This window comes from Coregonus clupeaformis, chromosome 31 (genome assembly GCF_020615455.1).
Source record: "Coregonus clupeaformis isolate EN_2021a chromosome 31, ASM2061545v1, whole genome shotgun sequence".
NCBI classification, from domain to species: domain Eukaryota; kingdom Metazoa; phylum Chordata; class Actinopteri; order Salmoniformes; family Salmonidae; genus Coregonus; species Coregonus clupeaformis.
In genome coordinates, this window is record NC_059222.1 from 37291777 (window position 1) to 37309658 (window position 17882).

Here is a 17882-nt window from a genome sequence, read left to right on the forward strand (position 1 = left end):
AATTCGTCGGGGCATGGACTCTACAAGGTGTCGAAAGCGTTCCACAGGGATGCTGGCCTATGTTGACTCCAATGCTTCCCACAGTTGTGCCAGGTTGGCTGGATGTCCTTTGGGTGGTGTACCATTCTTGATACACACGGAAAACTGTCCGGCGTGAAAAACCCAGCAGCGTTGCAGTTCTTGATTCACTCAAACTGGCACCTACTACCATACCCCGTTCAAAGGCAAACATTTTGACTTGCCCATTCACCCTCTGAATGGCACACAAACCATGTCTCAATTGTCTCTAGGCTTAATAATCCTTCTTTAATTTGTCTCCTCCCCTTCATCTACTCTGAAGTGAATTTAACAAGTGACATCAATAAGGGATCACAGTTTTCACTTGGATTCACCTGTTCAGTCTGTCATGGAAACAGCAGGTGTCCTTAATGTTGTGTATACTCAGTGTATAGTGACAGATCCAATTGTCTCAAAAAGTAAAGTAGGCCATGAGTGGACATTCGGCCTGGAATGAAGAGTAGTGGAATGAATGCATGAAGTGGAATGAATGCACCTTTATCCACAACAGTTTCCAGCAGTCCATCCTCTTAGGGCCTTCATCTGCGCCCCATCGTTTTAAAGGCCTTCAGAGACTTTGCCATCATAGGTGCCACCCCTCAAGAGAAAAAAAAAAAAAGTAGAACGTTAGCAACTTGACCATAGCCTGGTGTAACAAGCCTCATCTCTGCGTTCACCATTGTATTTCACAGTAAAAACAGAATGGTTAACACCGTGATCAAGCTGGTTCCACAGGCTAATTTGACCGGTCTAGGATTATGAATGGCCAGACTGATGTTTAATTCTATATTTGATCTTCACAAGTACACCTTCAGTATACCATTGGCCTGGGGTATATTCATTACGCCGATTCTGTTGAAAAGCGTTTCTTAAACTGAAGCAAACAGAACGGGGAGGGACCTACCTGAATTTGTCCAATAGAAACTCATTTTGCTCTGTTTGGTTCTTAAAACAGTAAACAGTTGAATAAACCAAGCCTTTGTAGGACAAATAACTCATTTCTGAATTGAATGAAAGATGCTGGCATATTTCAAGGAAATCAAATCCATGTAATATAGCCATTGTGAACAGACCATTTCTACTCCTACAGAGTAATTTAGCAGAGTATTTGTAGGAAGTAAAAACGTGATTTAATCCAACAGTCAAACTCACTAACTCCATTGTGGGAATGCCTGCCTTTAACACCTGCTGGTTTAAATGTCATCCTGTAATAAGGCACACGCATCCACTTCTACTACAAGTTGCTGGCCTATGACAGCTGCATGCACAAAATGGAAGCAGTACAATTTAATCCACGTATATTATTACCATTAGCCAAAAGCATCAGTCCCTGGAGTAAAAAGTTACAATTAAATGTCATTACAATTACACTATTCATGAAATCAGTAGTGATGTAACGTTAACCCATTAGGTGCCAAATGATTCTACTCACGTGTTTTTTTGCGGGAGTCTTGTGCTTGGCTGGTCCCAGAGACAGTGGTGCTAGGTTTAGGGGGCTCAACATAACAGGGTCTGGCTCTGTTTTCCTGGGCCTTGACACTAAGGAGAGGGGCAGTACATAGTGTTAATGTAGATGCCACGCTCTAACGGTTACATCCCAATCGTACACACCCCAAAATGATTTCATATCAACACACTGTTAGTGAAACTGTAAACCACACACGCACAGACAAGTAAAGGATTAACACTCAACATGTTTTTGGATTTTGAACAAGTCCGGTTTTTAAAACAGGTTTAAATAGCAACAGTTCAAAAGCACCACCAGAAACATCTAAATAAACCATGCTACAGATGGCAGAGTCAAGGCAGAGCAGGGACTATGTACACACCAGCAGTGGACATCTAACCGAAGACAAGCAGAACGAAACCAGTTTATCCAGCACTTTCCTCTGGTCTCTACTCTCGCCTAACCTCACGCAAAAGGTATTTCATCTAGCACTATCACAATCTCTAAAAGCCAGGTTATGGCTCTGCTTAGCAACCGTTGCTGGTTATTTTCATTTGGGGGAGTAGTGCGTAGACCACAGGAACAAAACGCTGTCAGTGGTCAGGCAATTTTGAGCTACAATGAAAGTACAATGACATGAGTAAACAGTTTAGTAGAATGTCAACCATGCGTTATGTAGCAGAACTAGATCCTCTATTCTAGGGAATACATTAGGCTCAAAATTGAGTTACCCATCTTATGAAATTATATTTGAAAAATTAGTTTATCAAGCCATTGACTGAAAAATGAATAACTTTAGTTAAAATTATGAATTATTCTAAGGATAGCAACTCCATATTAAGATGTAGGATTGTCAAACAGAGCAAGAATAAGGTATTTTCTGGCATATAAACTCAGCAAAAAAAGAAACGTCCCTTTTTCAGGACCCTGCTTTCAAAGATAATTCGTAAAAATCCAAATAACTTCACAGATCTTCATTGTAAAGGGTTTAAACACGGTTTCCCATGCTTGTTCAATGAACTATGCACAATGAATGAACATGCACCTGAACGGAACGGTCGTTAAGACACTAACAGCTTACAGACGGTAGGCAATTAAGGTCAGTTATGACACTAGAGGCCTTTCTACGGACTCTGAAAAACACCAAAAGAAAAGATGCCCAGGGTCCCTGCTCATCTGCGTGAACGTGCCTTAGGCATGCTGCAAGGAGGCATGAGGACTGCAGATGTGGCCAGGGAAATAAAATACAATGGCCGTACTGTGAGATGCCTAAGACAGCGCTACAGGGAGACAGGACGGACAGCTGATCGTCCTCGCAGTGGCAGACCACATGTAACACCTGCACAGCATCGGTACATCCGATCATCACACCTGTGGGACAGGTACAGGATGGCAACAACTTGCCAAGTTACACCAGGAACGCACAATCCCTCCATCAGTGCTCAGACTGTCCGCAATAGGCTGGACTGAGGGCTTGTAGGCCTGTTGTAAGGCAGGTCCTCACCAGACATCACCGACAACAACGTCGCCTATGGGCACAAACCCACCATCGCTGGACCAGACAGGACTGGCAAAAAGTACTCTTCACTGACGAGTCGCGGTTTTGTCTCACCAGGGGTGATGGTCGGATTCGCGTTTATCGTCGAAGGAATGAGCGTTACACCGAGGCATGTACTCTGGAGTGGGATCGAGTTGGAGGTGGAGGGTCCGTCATGGTCTGGGGCGGTGTCACAGCGTCATCGGACTGAGCTTGTAGTCATTGCAGGCAATCTCAACGCTGTGCGTTACAGGGAAGACATCCTCCTCCCTCATGTGGCACCCTTCCTGCAGGCTCATCCTACATGACCCTCCAGCATGACAACGCCACCAGCCATACTGCTCGTTCTGTACGTGATTTCCTGCAAGACAGGAATGTCAGTGTTCTGCCATGGCCAGCAAAGAGCCCGGATCTCAATCCCATTGAGCACGTCCGGGACCTGTTGGATCGGAGGGTGAGGGCTAGGGCCATTCCCCCCAGAAATATCCGGGAACTTGCCGGTGCCTTGGTTGAAGTGTGGGGTAACATCTCACAGCAAGAACTGGCAAATCTGGTGCAGTCCATCAGGAGGAGCTGCACTGCAGTACTTAATGCAGCTGGTGGCCACACCAGATACTGACTGTTGCTTTTGACCCCCCCTTTGTTCAGGGACAAATTATTCAATTTCTGTTAGTCACATGTCTGTGGAACTTGTTCAGTTTGTGTCTCAGTTGTTGAATCTTGTTATGTTCATACACATATTTACACGTTAAGTTTGCTGAAAATAAACAGTTGACAGTGAGAGGACTTTTTTTTTGGTGAGTATGTATGTATATATAAATAAACAAACCAGTCAAAAGTTTGGACACACCTACTCATTCATTTTTTTAGTGAAGACATCCAAACTATGAAATCATGTAGTAACTAAAAAGGTCTTAAATCAAAACATATTTTATATTTGAGATTCTTCAAATAGCCACCCTTTATGACAGCTTTGCACACTCTCTCAACCAGCTTCACATGGAATGCTTTTCCAACAGTCTTGAAGGAGTTCCCACATATGCTGAGCACTTGTTGGCTGCTTTTCCTTCACTCTGCGGTCCGACTCATCCCAAACCATATTAATTGGGTTGAGGTCGGGGGCTTGTGGAGGCCAGGTCATCTGATGCAGCACTCCATCACTCTCCTTGGTAAAATAGCCCTTACACAGCCTGGAGGTGTGTTGGGTCATTGTCCTGATGAAAAACAAATGATGTCCCACTAAGCCCAAACCAGATAGGATGGCGTATCACTGTAGAATGCTGTGGTAGCCATGATTGTTAAGTGTGCCTTGAATTCTAAATCAATCAATCACAGACAGGGTCACCAGCAGAGCACCCCACACCATAACACCTCCTCCATGCTTTACGGTGGGAAATACAAATGCAGAGATCATCCGTTCACCTACACCGCATCTCACAAAGACACGGCGGTTGGAACCAGAAATCTCCAATTTGGACTCCAGACCAAATTCCCACCGGTCTAATGTCCATTGCTCGTGTTTCTTGGCCCAAGCAAGTCTCTTATTGGTGTCCTTTAGTAGTGGTTTCTTTGCAGCAATTCGACCATGAAGGCCTGATTCACGCAGTCTCCTCTGAACAGTTGATGTTGAGATGTGTCTGTTACTTGCACTCTGTGAAGCATTTATTTGGGCTGCAATTTCTGAGGCTGGTAACTCTAATTAACATATCGGTCCTCATGAGAGCCAGTTTCATCATAGCGCTTGATGGTTTGAGACTGCACTTGAAGAAACTTTCAAAGTTCTTGAAATTTTCCGTATTGACTGACCTTCATGTAAAAATACCTATTTAGTTAAAGACCAAGTAATGGACTGTCGTTTCTTTGCTTATTTGAGCTGTTCTTGCCATAATATGGACTTGGTCTTTTACTAAATAGGGCTCTCTTCTGTATATCCCCCCACCTTGTCACAACACAACTGATTGGCTCAAACGCATTAAGGAGGAAAGAAATTCCACAAATTAACTTTTAACAAGCCACACCTGTTAATTTGAATGCATTCCTGGTGACTACCTCATGAAGCTGGTTGAGAGAATGCCAAGCATGTGCAAAGCTGTCATCAAGGCGAAGGGTTGCTATTTGAAGAATCAGAATATATATTTTGATTTGTTTAACACTTTTTTGGTTACTACATGATTCCATGTGTTATTTCATAGTTTTGATGTCTTCACTATTATTCTACAATGTAGAAAATAATACAAATAAAATAAAAATGCTGGAATGAGTAGGTGTGTCCAAACTTTTGACTGGTATTGTGTGTATGTATATGTATATGTATATATATATATATATACAGTGATGGAAAAAAGTATGATCCCCTGCTGGTTTTGTACATTTGTCCACTGACAAAGACATTATCAGTCTATAATGTTAATGGTAGGTTTATTTGAACAGTGAGAGACAGAATAACAACAAAAAAATCCAGAAAAACACATGTCAAAAATGTTATAAATTGATTTGCATTTTAATGAGGGAAATAAGTATTTGACCCCCTCTCAATCAGAAAGATTTCTGGCTCCCAGGAGTCTTTCATACAGGTAACGAGCTGAGATTAGGAGCACACTCTTAAAGGGAGTGCTCCTAATCTCAGTTTGTTACCTGTATAAAAGACACCTGTCCACAGAAGCAATCAATCAATCAGATTCCAAACTCTCCACCATGGCCAAGACCAAAGAGCTCTCCAAGGATGTCAGGGACAAGATTGTAGACCTACACAAGGCTGGAATGGGCTACAAGACCATCGCCAAGCAGCTTGGTGAGAAGGTGACAACAGTTGGTGCGATTATTCGCAAATGGAAGAAACACAAAAGAACTGTCAATCTCCCTCGGCCTGGGGCTCCATGCAAGATCTCACCTCGTGGAGTTGCAATGATCATGAGAACGGTGAGGAATCAGCCCAGAACTACACGGGAGGATCTTGGCAATGATCTCAAGGCAGCTGGGACCATAGTCACCATGAAAACAATTGGTAACACACTTCGCCGTGAAGGACTGAAATCCTGCAGCGCCCGCAAGGTCCCCCTGCTCAAGAAAGCACATATACAGGTCCATCTGAAGTTTGCCAATGAACATCTGAATGATTCAGAGGAAAACTGGGTGAAAGTGTTGTGGTCAGATGAGACCAAAATCGAGCTCTTTGGCATCAACTCAACTCGCGGTGTTTGGAGGAGGAGGAATGCTGCCTATGACCCCAAGAACACCATCCCCACCGTCAAACATGGAGGTGGAAACATTATGCTTTGGGAGTGTTTTTCTGCTAAGGGGACAGGACAACTTCACCGCATCAAAGGGACGATGGACGGGGCCATGTACCATCAAATCTTGGGTGAGAACCTCCTTCCCTCAGCCAGGGCATTGAAAATGGGTCGTGGATGGGTATTCCAGCATGACAATGACCCAAAACACACGGCCAAGGCAACAAAGGAGTGGCTCAAGAAGAAGCACATTAAGGTCCTGGAGTGGCCTAGCCAGTCTCCAGACCTTAATCCCATAGAAAATCTGTGGAGGGAGCTGAAGGTTCGAGTTGCCAAACGTCAGCCTCAAAACCTTAATGACTTGGAGAAGATCTGCAAAGAGAAGTGGGACAAAATCCCTCCTGAGATGTGTGCAAACCTGGTGGCCAACTACAATAAACGTCTGATCTCTGATTGCCAACAAGGGTTTTGCCACCAAGTACTAAGTCATGTTTTGCAGAGGGGTCAAATACCTATTTCCCGCATTAAAATGCAAATCAATTTATAACTTTTTGACATGCATTTTTTCTGGATTTTGTTGTTGTTATTCTGTCTCTCACTGTTCAAATAAACCTACCATTAAAATTATAGACTGATCATGTCTTTGTCAGTGGGCAAACGTACAAAATCAGCAGGGGATCAAATACTTTTTTCCCTCACTGTGTGTGTATGTATGTATATATATATATATGTATTTGGTAAGTAGGTATCTTTGCCACCATGATCAATATGGGAATTAATGACAGGATGGTGGGAACAGACCTGGGCCTGTCCAGTGGGTGAGGCGGCAGTACAGCACCAGTAGTAGTTCCATTGTTCTCCTGCTGGATTCGTGGATGTCTAGCAGTTCCATGGATCTCTTGCTGGATTCTCACATTTCTAGGCGGCTTGGCAACAGAGTTAATAAACGCCATTTTCACCTGCCGGCCTAGGAGTGTGAGAAACAGGAAAAACTCACTTTTAGAAGACACATTCTTATTCCAAAACAACTAGTATTAGTGAAAATACCTACAGTAAGTAAATATGCCAACTGTGTGAGTTTAGATGATATGGTTGGAGAGATTTAAACCAAATAGCTGTTTGACCTAATAATTCGAAGAACATAATGTAAGTATATATTTTTTCACATTTTAAGGGATAATTGCACTATAGCATTTAGTTTACTGTTAGAAATGGGGAGATTGGGATTTTACAGAACCCCAGTCAGTGATGGGAAAGGCTTTTGGAACCTCTCAAATTCTACATAAAAAGGCCAGCCGAGGCCATGACAAATTGACAAGGTTTAATTTAACCCCGTAGCCAGTCTCACTTCAGATCTATTCATAGCCTCAGATGGTCAGGGTCTACGTTAACCCAGTGCCTGGCCAGCATTTAGGAGATCACTTCAAAACAACTGGTCCAACTGTTGCCCAGTCCCTTTCAACCAGAGACTGGAGTTTGTAAAGAGGACGATCTCAGTTCAAACAGAAGCATAACAACTTAACGTCAACTGAGCATGAGCACTATCCAATGGCTGATTGGAAAGACATCTATGGTTACTTTTTGACCTGTCCAAGAACTTGAATGTTAAGGATTTCCTGTGAATGATGTGAAGCGATACAAATCAACAAAAACGTGATGGAATAGCAGCTTGACACACACCTTTGGGTTTTCCTGAATGAGCAGAGACTATGGTTTTTGTCAGTCTTTGGAGCTTCCTCTCTCTTTCCTCAGATAGCCTCATGTGCATCTCTCGCCAGGACTCGTATTCCTCCAGCTGGGCATTCCTAAAGTCCCGCTGACAGTGCTTCTCCCATAAGTGATCAGTCAATCCAACATACATCTGTCAGAGAGCATAGACTGTTTAGCTGACAACATCATGAAAATGATGTGCACGATTCAATGGGGCAGAAGTCTTGTTGTGATTCTGGGTGGCCAGATAGCTAGCAACAATGAGAAGAAGCTGCCATGTGGGGAATCGTAGGTGGCTCGTTTCAGCTAGCTTTATCTTGTTCTTGATACCATGTCTTGTTTTGTGTTGACTGTCATGTCTATGCTAATTTCACAAAAATTCGCTAGCTAACCAACAACTGTACCGATGTAGGAGACAACAAGTGGTCATTATGCGCGTCAGTTTTGTTGCTGAACAACCAACCCATCTATTGGCTGATCAGTCAAAATAAGGGGTCAAGTTAGGTGATGGGAGGTCTTTCCAGCATTAACCCTTGCAGGCACAACACTTAAATCAGGCCTCCTCAAAATCAACTCAAGACTGGGATTCTTACCGGGTTGCACTCTTCAATACGAAGCAGCTGATCAGGTGTACAGCGCTCTAGTACTGGCTCAAGGATTTCAAATGGGACCCCTCCGATCTCATAGAGCACTAAGGAAAGATCAGAGCGTTAACGTTCTCTCCGTCCAAAGGACTGCCTGTGTGTGAGTGTTGAGGTTCTCTGCCTGGGCCATACTCACAGTCAATGTTGTTCTGCAGTGCCCGGATACATTGCTGGTACAAAGACATCATGGTTGGGAGAAAGGCAGACTTGGCACCAGAATAGACCTGCATCTTCCGGTTGAGTCTTTGACCAGTGAAGACCGGACCCTCAGAGACAGAGACTTTAGACTTGTCTTCCACTGAAACAAATTAAAGTATAAAACCCAGCAAATACACTTTATTTTTGATTATTCAACAGGGAGTCCCATTGAGACCAATGTCTCTAACAAGGGAGCCCTGCAGGGAGCCCTGCATTTTACACAGCAAGATTAACTCAAATTAAAGTCATGACACACAACTACGTGTTCAGTGGAGTTACATTGAGCAAGCTGTGCAAACTTACAATCTACAACAAACCCTTGGGGGAAAAAACACCACATTTGAAACTCACTTTTCCTGTCGTAGTAGTTGAAGTTGGAGAGCTCGTCATATTCAGGTAGAAATGTGGGCAATGGAATATTAAGCAAGTCCATCACAGACCCCTTCATAGCCTTAAAAAAGGATGTCCTTGATCAATGTGACATTGTTGAGTCAGAATGTCAGCACAAAACATTTTTATGAAACATTTGTAATGCATTAAAGCTCCATGCCAAATGTACCTTTTTAGGGGGTGAAAGATCTGCAGTCGCCGCAGGTAACTGCTTATTGGATTTCGTGCTGGGTGTCTTCACAACCTTTACTTCTTTTTCAACAGTCTTGAATTTCTTTGGAGTTCTTTTACTGTCAGATGTTTTCTTCCTCTTAGGTGTGTTGATGTCATAGCTTAAGAAAGACTCAAAAGACATGGAGGGCACCTCAACCTCATTCTCATTCGGCTTGTCCTCAATAATCGTCGCCATTTTCTCTTTAGTCTTCGCTTTTCCCTCATGTACAGTCTTTTTTTTGTCTTCATGGTAGACTTGCTTTCTTTCACTTGGTTTCGGCCTCTCTCCATTACAACCTAAGGAGTCACTCACTTTTTTAGCTTTTTTGTTGTCTTGGTCATTGGATTTGTCAATAACTGTCCCTTTTCTATCAGGTTTAGATTTTGAAGACTCATCGCTGGATGGTTTTGGACACTGCAGTGTTTTTCTATTGGACTCTTTCCACGTCCCACATTTCCCCCCGTTATCTGAATTGTTTTTAGATTCTTCCCTGGAAATCGACTTGGCTTTCTTGTGGCTGCTCTTAGATGTTGTGCTTCCAAGCACAACATTGTCATCTTCAGAATTTCTACTCCAATGATGATTTTTTTCAGAAACCATTAAACCCTCTCGTTTCCCCTTGTGTTTTTTCGACTCATCCTTGGAATTGTCCTTCTTCAAAGTATTCTTGTTTTCCTTCTCACTTTTAAAATGATCCTTCTTCAATTCATTTGAGTCTCCATCTACTTCCTGTAAATGAGCCTTCTCTGCAGTACCTTGGTTTTTGTCTTCAGTTTTCAAATGCTCATCTTTTACATTTTCTTGATTCTCGTCCCTTTTCAAATGCTCTTCTTTTGAAGTAGGCCCATCTTGGTTTTCCTCATCAGTTTTTAAACACTCATCTTTTGAAGCATTTTTACTTTGGTCCTCTATTTTTGAGCACGCCTCCTTTGAACAGTTTTGAATCTCCGCTTCAGTTACCAAAAGCTTGCTCTGCGAAGCATCATCCTTCTCTGTATGGCTGAATGAGGGAGAAATTCAAACACGTTAGTAATGAACACTGGACAATCATCATACAAATTATTCCAAAGCAAATGTGTTAAGTACAATACCTCAAGGTTTCTTTTGGAACCAATTTCTTCCAGTGACTGACCAATAGCCTGACGACTTCTCCTGCATCCCCATGCTTGCGCAAAGAGTTTACAGCTTTGCCGATTCCGGTCTCCTAATCAGAATTAAGACAAACATACATTCAATTGAGTACAAATTGGTGCATGCAATCCACAACTCGTCATGAGATATATATAATTATTACAAAAATGTTAAGTATAGGATTGCCTTACTGCAAGAATGCCTAGGGTTATATCCAACTCCTGTAGTTTCTTTAAGATTTTCAGGACCTGTAAAATAAACAGATGGCTATGAATAAACCAGACTGTATATGGTATAAACCTTCAGTTTACATTAGAATGCAAAATATAGTTCCCTTTTCCAAACATCGGTACACAAACTGTCCTTGCACGATTAGAATGGCCAACATTAATGTTTATCATGAATAACTACCATGGGGATCAGGCAGAGTTTGTATGACAAAGGTAATTTAAAATAAATGTGTATGAAAGCTGAAACTGGAAAATGGAAAGATATGCCCAATATGATAATCCTTGTTTCAGTTCATTAGAAAGCAATGCTTGACTTGGGCAGGAGCTCACCAGAGCAGAGTACCCGCACCTCAAGTTTACTGCTAGAGCTCCTGTTCCTCTTTAAAATGTGGCTGCCCACGTAGGATACTGCATGTGTGCAGCCCAGAAACACAAGACACACACACCTGAAACAAGGTCTTCACATGACAGGTGGTGAGCATTTCATCTGTATTCATAATTATCTCAAACAAAACTATTCCAGTAAGTGTTTAAGCAACTCCGTGCCGAATTGACAGACAGCAGCCACAAGTTGGGCAACTGGCTGGGTTGTTAATTATAGCGCCAGAGCATATCCCATTCCCCCCCAACACTCTCCCCCACTCCTCACTGGTTGACTAGATAGGATGCAGCTTATGTCAAAAGTGACATTTCGTAGCAGGTTAGGATAATTAACGTAGCAGGTTAGGAGAATTAGGTTAAGGTTAGGAAAAGGGTTGGGGTTAGCTAAAATGCAAAAACAATCCGACGCGACTTGAACAGGCAACTTTTGACGACACTTTGACATTAGCTGCAGCCCTTCTAGCCATGATCCCCCACACTCCTACCCTAATATGAAGTTGTTGCACAAATGCTCAGACACAGCAGCATCCTCAGCAGCATATAGTCAGTCACAAGAGATCCCCATGTCAACTTTAAAGTTGTTAAACTCTTTCAAACATGAGTGTCAAACAAAACAAGCATTTCATGAATGGATTTGGGGGAGCAGACCTGCAGACAGTGAATATACATGTTAAAATATAATAGGCCACGTTATTTATTTTGTAAACCTCAGTGCTTCTATCACTATCCTACTGTACAATAATTGTGATTCAGTCGAGAAGGCGAGAGGGCTATCAAATTTGAACCATTGGTGGCAACCTATTACTGTCCAGGTAATGAGTAATTGTACAATAAAGGACCGGCTTAAAACGACAGGCAATTACACTTGTTATTAGTGCGTCTAAAATACCTTCTTTGAGTCGGTCGTTTCTTTGAGCTGAAGTTTTAACTGCAACACCTTCTTCGACACATCAACGGCGTCCATCACGGCGGCTCACGTCCATTCATTCACCTGCAGACCCAAAAGCTCTATTGCGCCATGGTCACATTTTATAAGGGGCGGTGTCAAAGTGTTTTTATTAAAGAGGTATGTCCAATTATATAAATATCAATTAGTGAACGTGAGCAGATGTCAATGTCACTGTAAAAGACCCCTCTACATCAGAGCAATTATGAATCCCAAAAAACCTTCTGTATACAAATGAGCCGATTAAATTATATGGTCCTAATGTCACAAATTACACATCCATTAGACACATTAGACATCACGGTTGTCTGAAAATCTTCATCCTCATGATAATATTTTTTCTCCATATGCAATCTGAACTTCATCACTAGTCGAATTAATCACCAGATAACCATGACATCTATTCGAGGTATTAAATTGGGTTGACAATTAGGCCCTACCCCTGATAATCATGCCATAGAGATGGATTTGAATGTTGCCTATGCTATATGACAAGTTATTCAGGGTGATCCCAGCTACCATATTTCAAGTCAATAGACTAGTATTGTTAGGGTGTCTGATTGCCTGGTGAAGGGTATGGCTTCAGGGTCTTCAAACTCATAATACAGTATGTGTTCCCCTCACGCGTATTGCGCAATAATTCTATTCGCATGCTCGGAGGAGGAGTTTGCCCCGCTTTTCTGACACTGTTGAGGATAGCCAGTTTCTCCTGCACACTATCTGGAGGTGCAAGTCTTTTTTTCACCGGCTTCTCATCTCTTTGGTAAGTAAGCCACGTTTAGGCCATATTATTCCTATGTTTGTAATGTCTTTATGTCTGTCTGTCAATGAAAAAAGTTGCCTAAATGTTTGTTAGCATGTTTGGTTTGATTTTGGCACAGTAGCCTAATGTGTAAGTTTGACACCATAGTTGTATTGTCAGTTTATTTCCATCAGATTTCAAATTAACTAGGAAAGTTTTTACTATAGGCTTATTATTTTATAGGCTATAATATATATCTGCTGACTTTTTGGATAATGTTTTGGATTTTTCGTTCAACTTTCAGTTTCTTTACATTTATCATTTCTAGAAACGTGAATTATTTAATTGATTAGTTGATCATTGGGCCTTCTTTTTTTTTAAACCTTCAGAACGTTTTAGAAGGACATTTGGCCAGGTCCTCCTGACACAAGTCTATAAAAGGAACGTCATGGGTGAGCTATCCAGCGTTGCTATTCCTGGACATGGCACTGATAAATCGCGACAGATGCAGAGAGCGGAATGTTGACTCGCTGACTTGCGCTATAGGGTCATTCTGGTATAGGCCTACTATACTGTCGTTTTAACTTATTTGATGGAAAAGATTGGTGGTCTATAGTAATCATGTTTACGTTGATTATGTCTAACAACATTGCTTTAAATTGTTATCAAATATAAATGTCAAAAATGTAAGTAAGATAGAACAGGCCTTCACGTGGTTAGGGAATGTAATGTCATTGTCACAATCGTCTACAAATGTAAATAAAAAATAATAAAAAATACAACGGTTTATATTTTCATTAAGGTGTTGAACTTTGGTTGCAAATTTCAAAATCTCAAAATGACAGGATAAATGTACACAAATGATTGTGTTTTCTTCCGACTGCCACTTATTCACACATTATTCAGCCACTTTGTCAATTATTCCACAACATACATTGTCAAATGGCAGCAGCAACATATATAACATGCCTAGATGCAGGACTGACATTTTCGAAAGCAGGCCTACATATAACCACAAATAAAAATAAAGCTGTAATGATTATAGCCCACTATATTACACATTTGAATTTGACAATATTTTGTGTGACAATATTTCAGTCCATTGTACATCCGTCAGATTCGTCATAAATGTATCACTTGCCATATGGTGTTGTGGTTGTGATTGTTCATATCAACAGGTTGCTCTCTTGCTCTGACATATTCTTATTTTCTTTCCAGTAGGTCTGGGCTGTGCCCCTCTGCTACAGACATGGCACCCAAAAAGAACAAGAATGCCAAAAAGAACAAAGGAGATATCAGTGAAGTAAGCATAGTGGTCGAGGATAGCCCGATCAGAAACATTAACGGGTTGAACACCTTGTTGGAGGGAGGAAACGGCTTCACCTGCATCTCAAGTGAAGTCACTGACCCTGTCTATGCTCCTAACCTCCTGGAAGGTCTTAGCACCATGAGGCAGGACAGTTTCCTCTGTGACCTGACTGTCTCCACCAAGTCAAAATCCTTTGATGTCCACAAAGTTGTCATGGCCTCCTGCAGTGAGTACATTCAGAATATCCTGAAGAAGGATTCCGCCCTCACGAAGATTGACCTCAATGACCTTTCACCCACAGGCCTGGCCACTGCCATCACATACGCCTACTCAGGGAAACTAACCCTGTCGTTGTACAGCATTGGCAACACCATCGCAGCAGCCATGTTGTTGAAGATCAACACCCTGGTGAAGATGTGCAGCGACTTCCTCATGCAGGAGCTCAGCGTGGAGAACTGCATGTACGTGGCCAACATCGCCGACACCTATGACCTCAAAGAAACCAAAGAGGCCGCCCAGAAGTTCATGAGGGGGAACTTTATTGAGTTCTCTGAGATGGAGCAGTTCCGGAAGCTCACCTACGAGCAGATCAACGACTTCCTCAGTGATGACTCCCTGCAATTGCCCTCTGAGATTACAGCCTTCCAGATAGCAATGAAGTGGTTGGACTTCGATGAAAAGAGACTGAAATACGCCCCAGATCTTCTGACCAACATCCGCTTCGGCACCATCTCAGCCATGGACCTGGTCAACCATGTCCAGAGTGTGCCCAGAATGATGCAGGACCCCGAGTGCCATCGTCTCCTGGTGGATGCCATGAATTACCACCTGTTGCCTTACCAGCAGAACATTCTGCAGTCCCGCAGAACAAAGGTGCGTGGTGGCCTCCGTGTCATGCTGACAGTGGGTGGACGACCGGCCTTGGCGGAAAAATCTCTCAGCAAAGAGGTTCTCTACAGGGATGAGGACGACGTATGGAATAGGCTGACAGAGATGCCAGCCAAGAGCTTCAATCAGTGTGTGGCAGTCCTGGATGGATTCCTTTATGTTGCTGGTGGTGAAGACCAGAATGATGCTAGGAACCAGGCTAAACATGCTGTCAGCAACTTCTGCAGGTGAGCATTTGTTTCTATATAAGCTTATTCTATTGTAAATGTATTCTTTCTGCTCTTAAAGTATGGCCGATATTACACAGACCATTACAAGATATTGTACTGTGCATTCAATTAATAATTTGTATCTAATAACATGTCTTTGTCCATTAGGTATGATCCTCGATTCAACACATGGATTCATTTGACCAACATGATCCAGAAGCGCACCCACTTCAGTCTCAACACCTTCAATGGCCTCTTGTTCGCTATTGGAGGTCGTAACTCTGATGGGTGCCAAGCTTCAATGGAGTGCTACGTGCCCTCCTCCAACCAATGGCAGATGAAAGCCCCCATGGAGATCCCCCGGTGCTGCCATGCCAGCTCCGTCATTGATGGCAAGATCCTTGTTAGTGGTGGTTACATCAACAACGCGTACTCCAGGGCTGTGTGCAGCTATAACCCTTCCACTGATATGTGGCAGGATAAGAACAGTTTGAGCTCCCCTAGAGGCTGGCATTCCACTGCTACAGTCGGAGACCGGGCTTACGTGATTGGTGGCAGCCAGCTGGGTGGTCGTGGAGAGAGGGTGGATGTCTTAGCTGTTGAGTGTTTCAACCCTCACAATGGACAGTGGAGCTACTCTGCCCCGCTAAACACAGGAGTGAGCACTGCTGGTATCGTCAGCATGAATAATAAGATCTATCTCCTTGGAGGCTGGAATGAGGTTGAGAAGAAGTACAAAAAATGCATCCAGGTGTATAACCCTGACCTCAATGTATGGACTGAGGACGATGAGTTGCCAGAGGCTACAGTTGGCATCTCATGCTGTGTCGTTACCATACCAACACGGAAAACACGAGAGTCCAGGGCCAGCTCAGTTTCATCTGCGCCAGTCAGCATATAGAATCTGGCAGTTTGTTTGAAGATGTAGTTTGCTTGCTAATTAAAGCAAGACCAAAAATCCTCTAGCTAGTCCATTTCAGAAAATCCTTTATGCAGAAAGGGATCATCCCTCCTTGAGTTCACAAAAAAAAAACTGATAACATACAAATTTCACGCATACATCTAATTTGGAATTGAATCAGATATATTCAAATTGTTTATTCAAGTTTTATTACGAATTTCTTCCAAATTAAGGCAAATCATAAAACTGTTATGTGCGACATGAATTCAGGAAGTTGTTTTGTGTTGTGAGACTAATTTAAATATTTTATTATCAAGGGAACATTTCCATAATAGTTGAATCAGCCCTACTCTCTGTAGACCACAGATGTAATTCCCAATATTAAACTTCTTTAAAACTTTTGGTGTATATGTGCTAATGGTAACTGCATTATTTGTACAATACACATAAACATGCCTATATTTTGAACCCTTGTTATAATGTCACTATCATTATTTACCAGTGACATAAAGCTAAAAACACTGTATATAGTATAATCAACGACTGGACATATGATGATGATGGACGACCATTGACTTTAATCCTCATATGCAGAAGTGGAGGCTGCTGAGGGGAAGACGGCTCATAATAATGGCCGGAACAGAGTCCATGGAATGGCATCAAACAAAATGTATTTGATACCATTCCACTTAATCCGCTCCAGCCAATACCACGAGCCCGTTCTCCCCAATTAAGGTGCCACCAACCTCCTGTGATATACAGGTATACAACTGTGATTAACATTTAAAGGGAAATGTAAAAAAAATGTCAACTCATATTCCTCATCTCCAGCACCACCCCAACATCAGCATATGTACATGATGGTGTGTTTCTATGTTTTGTAGTAAAATAGATAGAGGAAGATAAATGTTTCCAATGACATCATTGGTTTGTATCATGTGATTTTAACCAATTATGAGTAGGCATTGCATACTAATTGCCTACTAATTGTCTACTAATTGGTTGATGATGTCATTAGAAACACTGATCTTCCACTATCTTTTTTACTACGAAACATAGAAACGCGCCATTTTCACATCCAGTATGTTGATGTTGTTGTGGTGCTGGAGATCATAAATATTAAGTAGAACATTTTTGAAATGTCCTTTAAAAACTTCAGATGTCAATGGAGAAGATAAAGGAATGACTAAGCATTCTCTGTTGCTGAAATAATACATTATGAAGAAATGATATCATACCTACCAGGAGTAGATGCTGCTGGTTACTTGATGGTTCGTTTTCTTGAGCATTTAACACACTACACAGTACAGCCATGTGAATTGTATGTACTGTCCTGACTCAGAAGAAGCTGTTGGGAGAACGTTGTTATGATGAAGGTTGAATGGGTTCAAAAATGTATTTGACAGTGGTAATATTTATTTTGTAAAAAGCTATTAGCCTGAGCTGTTAAGGGTGTGGGCACTCTGCAACAGTGCCTCGTAATTTCCCTGACAGCTCATGATTTGTTTTATTCTTATATTTAACAATTTTTAAAGTTGTGTATGAAATAACTGAAATTGTTTATTTAAGAGGTGGATGGTTCTAATTTTCACAACACATGCCCTCACTTGCAGGTGCTGAATTGATTAGTCTCACCATACTCTTTTCAAAGCAATACACCAGTATTAAACAAATCCTACATAAATATTGTCTGAATTTGTCTTTTCCTCTGTTATTTA

General features: G+C 42.0%; 2 protein-coding genes across 5 annotated transcripts; one reads left to right on the forward strand and one right to left on the reverse strand.

Annotated features, from left to right (window-relative positions):
• Positions 1-213: 213 nt before the first annotated feature.
• Positions 214-12151, reverse strand: eloal (elongin A, like). Its single transcript, XM_041858245.1, has 11 exons — positions 12059-12151; positions 10750-10806; positions 10519-10631; positions 9383-10427; positions 9175-9274; positions 8762-8923; positions 8575-8672; positions 7952-8132; positions 7073-7238; positions 1490-1596; positions 214-655 (listed from the first exon to the last, which is right to left on the reverse strand). Exons 1-11 carry the CDS (start codon positions 12131-12133, stop codon positions 597-599), a joined length of 2163 nt encoding a protein of 720 aa, XP_041714179.1. The 5' UTR covers positions 12134-12151; the 3' UTR covers positions 214-596.
• Positions 12152-12777: 626 nt separating this feature from the next.
• On the forward strand, positions 12778-16300 carry klhl31 (kelch-like family member 31). 4 transcript variants are annotated; one of them, XM_041858249.1, is made up of 4 exons: positions 12778-12878; positions 13247-13309; positions 14076-15281; positions 15432-16300. In XM_041858249.1, exons 3-4 carry the CDS (start codon positions 14107-14109, stop codon positions 16162-16164), a joined length of 1908 nt encoding a protein of 635 aa, XP_041714183.1. In that variant the 5' UTR covers positions 12778-12878; positions 13247-13309; positions 14076-14106; the 3' UTR covers positions 16165-16300. The 4 variants fall into 4 exon arrangements, with proteins under 4 accessions (XP_041714183.1, XP_041714184.1, XP_041714182.1 ...); XM_041858250.1 differs by having other exon boundaries at positions 14079-15281; XM_041858248.1 differs by lacking the exon at positions 13247-13309 and having other exon boundaries at positions 12783-12878; positions 14079-15281.
• The last annotated feature ends 1582 nt before the right edge of the window (positions 16301-17882 follow it).